Here is a 5,751-nt window from a genome sequence, read left to right on the forward strand (position 1 = left end):
CCCCAAAAGCCTAAGTATATTCAAATCTAAGTTCTACGAATTTACAATGAAAAAGGATGAAATTTGATGGGGAAATAATGGAAAATACCCAGGGAGTGTTAGAATAACTTACCTTAGCCTCAGTAGGTGATTCCCCATACTTTCCACACTCTATACTCTAAAAAATATTGTCAATGAGTTAAGAAAATAAGGAGAAAATTGGGCGAAGAAAGGAGGATTTAATACCCCAGGTACTGCAAAAGGATCTCTTTGTCGCTTGAGAGACTACCTCTTAAGTGGAACTTGTCCACTTATGTGGATGGGTAAAGAATAGTGGGAATTGCTAAAGCAGCATCCTGGTTGCTAAAACAATGTCTACTAAAGCGGCCAAGGATAGCCTAAGAGGCCCTCAGCCAAACAGCTTAGGCCGCTAAAGTGTCTACCACATAAGTGGTTATTTGGCCACTTAAGTGGCTACACCAGCAACTTGAAGCATCATTTTTTTTAGTCTAAATGAACTCCGACGAGGTGCTTGAGATTTATTCAGAACCCCGTGCATTCAAACAAACTATGCTACCATACCAAACTCAATATTTTGGACTTAATTAAACCATCAAAACTTTTGTCTGAGATTATTTTGACTAAATATGGGGCCCACACCTACGGTTCCATTTTACATAAACTCTACCCAATAGCCCAAAATAAGTTTCAAAGCCTTAAGAACTAAGCCAAGTCCCTCTAATCTAAAATTAATATTCAGAAGCTAGTAGCGATATTGAAATTCTAACTCAAGGTCATTTACTAGGATTTTTTTATTCAAGATCAATTCCTTAATAATTATATGTTATGTCTTGTTTTGATGATGATCAGCTGACAACAAAGGACTAGGTCCCTAGGTCTTTATGGAAATATATAGCTATCACATGGCCTGCACAATTTTGTTATTTAGTGTAACAAATTACACAGGTGAGATGTGTACCTTCGTGGACACTTGACCCAATCAGATTTCTACCCTAATCATTATTCCACTATAAAAGGGAAAATAATATTTCTTAATTGAGTGGTCTTTGTAATCTGATTATTCAAGTGAAAATTGGAAAAATCTCAAAGTTGCAATAGTGCTCAAGTTTTTTATTTTCTTATGTACTGAAAGAGTGTGAGTTCTCGAGTTGAGTCTTGTTTTGTAATTGAATTACTAGTGTTATAAGAGTAATGTTTTCTTTTCTTGAGAGTGCTTAGGTAGAGTTACCTAAGTTCAATATTTGTTAGAGTTAATCAATATTAAAGTGAGTGCTTTGTAGATTTATCAAGGTAGGCTTGTAGTAGGTTATTACAAGTAGGTGAAGCCTAGAGTTAGGCATGTTCTTGGTAGAGTTCTCAAGGTGGGCTTGTAGTAGAGTTATTACAAGCAGGTAGAGCCTAGAGTTAGTTTCAAATCAAATCTGTAATCAAGAGGTTGATTATAGTGGATTGTTGAAGTGCTTATGAGGGCGAGTCATGGTTTTTCCTCACATGATAAAGGAGGTTTCTACATTAAATCCTTGTGTTTTTTAATTCCTGCAAAGCTTTAGCTTTCTTATATATTTTCTGTGTTATTGCCTATAATAGACTCTAAGGGACCTAGTCCCTCATAGTATGGTGCAACCTCTGAGTTTCATCGATTAGTATCAAAGCCAAAATACTCTATAAGGTTCATACCTAGAGTGAGTTTATCATTATGTCTGCTCCACCTAATCTGGAAGAAGGGCGACCTACCTCTAGATAAGAGAAATAGAAAGCAAAAAGTGAAAAATCTCTGGCTTTAAAGGCTTTGAGATCCAATTCAAGTGAAGAAGAAACTAATATTGAATATATGGCAAAACTAATTGTTAAAGCTATCAAGAAAAATGGTCAGTTTCAAAGAAAAGGAAGTAGCAGTAAAAAGGGTAGTATTATGGAAGTCTGTCACAAATGTGGAAGTATTTCATTAATGACTGTCCATTGCACAAAATAGATTATCAATAATATCTCAATACTGGAGGTGATAAAGGAAATAATAGGGACCAGGTCCTTGTAAAATCAAGAAAAAAAACTTCAGATAATTATAAAGTTAGGTAGGCTCTAGCAGCATGGGGAGAATTCTCCGGTGAATTTGATGAAGCTGAGAAGGCTGAAAATGTGCCCATGTTGGTTGTGGAGGGATGCAAAGTTACCTATGATTCCTTGGTTTCTTTCATGGAAAACATTAAAGATGAAGAAAAAAGTAAGGTAGGAGGAGGGGAATGCAATCAGAACTAGTTCATGGATAGAGGATGTTTAAAGCATATGATAGGGAGGACTGATGCTTTTTTTTATCTCAAAACACTTGAAGGTGGAGGTGTTTCTTTTGGAAATAGAAAAAGGGGCTATATTCATGGTGTAGGAAAGATTGGAAGATCATCTGATAAAGTAATAGAAGATGTGTATTATGTGAATGGACTCAAGTACAGTCTTATAAGTTTTCTCAAATCTATGATAAAGGCAATGAGGTCGATTTTTCAGCTGATGGATGTATGGTGTCAATCTTGAAATTTGAGGAAGTTCTTCTCAAAGCCAAGAGAATCAAAAATATATACATGGATGATTTGGAGTCTGTGGCTGATGGTTAATTAACTTACTTAAGTGTTCAAAGTTAAGATACTGAATTATGGAACACAAGGCTGGGACATGTAAATTTCTCTTTTCTTAACAAGTTGATTTAAAGGGATCTGTTCTGTGGAATACCAAAGTTCAAATTTACAAACAAGAAGGTATGTAATGCCTGTATCAACGAAAAACAAACTAGATCTTCTATTAAGTTAAATAAATAGGTGAGTACTTCTAGACCTATAGAGATGTTGTATATGGATCTATGTGGACCTATTAAAGTCCAAAGTAGAGGAGAAAAGAAGTATGTGTTTGTGATTGTATATGACTACTCAACGTTCACCTGGACAATGTTTTTGACAACAAAGGATGAAACCTATGAGGTTCTGGTTAACTTTTCCAAGCAAATTCAAATGAAGCTAAATGGTAAGGTTGCTCAATTCATATCTCATCATAGAACTGAGTTTAAAAACTCTCAAGTTGCAGGTTTCTATGCTGAAAATGGAATTAGTCAGAACTTCTCTGCTCCAAGGACTCCTCAGCAAAATAGAGTAGTTGAAAGAAAGAAGGGAATTCTCATAGAGATTGCCAGGACCATGTTAATTGATAGTGAACTTCCAAAGAACTTTTAGGCTAAAGCCTTAAGCACTGCTTGCTATGTGACAAATATATGCTTAATTAGATCACTCCTAAACAAGACCCCATATGAGCTTTTGTTCACTAGAAAGCCTAAGCTGGACTACTTCAAACCTTTTGGGTGAAAATACTTTGTTTTAAACATTGGAAAGAATGATCTAGAAATGTTTGACTCTAAAAATGATGTAGTGTTTGTGGGCTATTCCTTAACAAGAAAAGCATACAAAGTTTCCAACAAAAGAACTCTATATGTTGAAGAAAGTGTGCATGTGGTCTTTGATGAGTTAGGAAAGCTACTGAATCAAGGTGATGGTGAAGAATCAAAAATTGAAGAACGCATTCCTATTCAAAGAGATGATATTACTAAAGATGATGGTCAAGAGGTAAATAATGTAGATGAGAATGATGGAAGTGATAGTATCTTGGGTCTCAATCACAGAACCCAGCATTAGTTGAATAACATCAAGAAGGATTTAGTCAAACTCCTCAAGGACCTATTCCCAGTGGAGCTAATCTCAGAAGATCAAATCGGAGGCACAAATCTTCTCATCCATTTGAGAATCTAACTACACCTTTGGAATATAAAGTTCAAAAAAGAGTTCAAGCTAGAAATTCCATGGCATTTTCAGCATTCCTATCCTAAATTGAACCAAAAAAATATGAAAGAAGCTCTGAATGATGCTGACTAGATCAATGCAATGTAGGAGAAGCTTCATTAATTTGAAAGAAGTAAAGTCTAGCACCTGCTCACCAGACATATTGACAGAACAATTATTGGGACTAAGTGGGTATACAGAAACAAGAAGGATGAACAAGGAACTATCAACAGAAATAAAGCAAGGATGGTTGTTCAAAGGTATAACCAAGAGAAAGAAATTGATTATGATGAGACATTTGCCCCTATAGCAAGGATAGAATCTATCAGGATTCTTATTGTATATATGGGATTCAAACTCTTCCAAATAGATGTAAAAAGTATATTTCTAAATGGAAACTTAAAGGAGAAAGTATATTTAAAACAACCTCTAGGTTTTTAAGATTCATATTTTCCTTATCATGTACTCAAATTAGACAAAGTTCTCTATGGGTTGAAGCAAGCTCTTGGGGCTTGGTATGAAAGACTTTCAAAGTTTCTTCTAGAAAATTGCTTTAAAAGAGGGAAAATTGACAATATTCTCTTCCTAAAGTCCAGAGATAGCAGATTACTGATTGTTCAAATTTATGTCAATGATAGTATATTTAGTGCTACTTCTGAATCCCTGTGTGAAGAGTTTACAAACCTAATGAGGAGTGAGTTTAAAATAAGTAGGATGGAAGAATTAATTTTCTTCTTAGGTTTGTGAATCAAGCAAACTACTCAAGGGACAATGATTTGACAACAGTACATCAAGGAACTACTGAAGAAATAAAACATGGGAAATGCCAAGCCAATTGAAACTCTAATTAGAACAAGTTCCAAGATGGATAATGATGAATTTGCTCCCTTAGTTAATGAGACCATGTCTAGAGGGATTATTGGATCCTTACTATATCTCAGTACAAGCAGGCCAGACATTATGTTTGGTGTGGGAATATGTACGAGATTTCAGGCCTCTCCTAAAGAGTCTTATTTGAAAGCTACAAAAAGAATTCTTAGGCATCTGAAAGGTACAAGGGACCTGATCCTGTATTATCCTTCTAGAGATCATTTTGATCTGATAGGATATGAAAATGCTGATTATGCTAGATATCTGGTGAATAGAAAAAGTACCTTAGGAATGGATGACTTTCTAGGTTCTTCCTTAATCTATTGGGGTTCTAAGAAGGAAAATTCAGTTGATTTATATACTGCTGAAGCTGAGTCTGTGATTGCAGCATCTTATTGTGCTCAATTGTTAGGGATCAAGCAATAACTAAAGGACTTTGGGATTATCTCAGACACTATCCCCATAATGTATAATAACACAAGTGCTCTCAACATGGCAAAGAATCCAGTGCACCATAAGAGGGCCAAGCACATTCCTATGAGGCACACTTTCTAAGAGATAATGTTGAGAAGGAAGCTATTTTCATGAAGTTCAAGACTGAGGATCAAATAGAAGACATCTTTACTAAAGCTCTTCATAAGGAACAATTTGTGAAAAATAAGATGAGAATAGGACAAATCAAAATTACCTGACCTATTAGAAGAACAATTTATTCTCCCTAAAAATAGCTAAGATTAGGAGACAAATATCCTTGATAGAATATGTGCTTGTTGGTGTAACTCGATATCATACCCTTGCAGGTATACACCCATGGAAACAATGTTATAGGAGGAAAAATATGATATGAAAAGTAAGGATTCACTCAAGAAAGAAAGGGACCTGGTCCCATCTCTCAGATTAGTATCATGAATGTGTGATTTTTTTGGTTCTAATAGATAAAGTCACATCCTCTCTCTTTTCCTAGTTAGAAATTTTCTTATTATAAAATAAAGAATGAGTAACCCCTAATTTGAAATTGACCATATCCTATTCTTTCAAAAACCTTTTTATGCTTGCTCTTTCCTTT

The 5,751-nt window shown here is 35.1% G+C and overlaps 1 protein-coding gene across 1 annotated transcript; it reads left to right on the top strand.

Moving 5' to 3' along the window:
• The first annotated feature begins 4,631 nt into the window (after nt 1–4,631).
• Nucleotides 4,632–5,111, top strand: LOC107849114 (secreted RxLR effector protein 161-like). Its single transcript, XM_016693765.1, has one exon. The coding sequence runs from the start codon at nt 4,632–4,634 to the stop codon at nt 5,109–5,111; it is 480 nt and encodes a 159-aa protein (XP_016549251.1).
• The last annotated feature ends 640 nt before the right edge of the window (nt 5,112–5,751 follow it).

The sequence above is a fragment of the Capsicum annuum genome, chromosome 12 (assembly GCF_002878395.1).
Source record: "Capsicum annuum cultivar UCD-10X-F1 chromosome 12, UCD10Xv1.1, whole genome shotgun sequence".
NCBI lineage: Eukaryota > Viridiplantae > Streptophyta > Magnoliopsida > Solanales > Solanaceae > Capsicum > Capsicum annuum.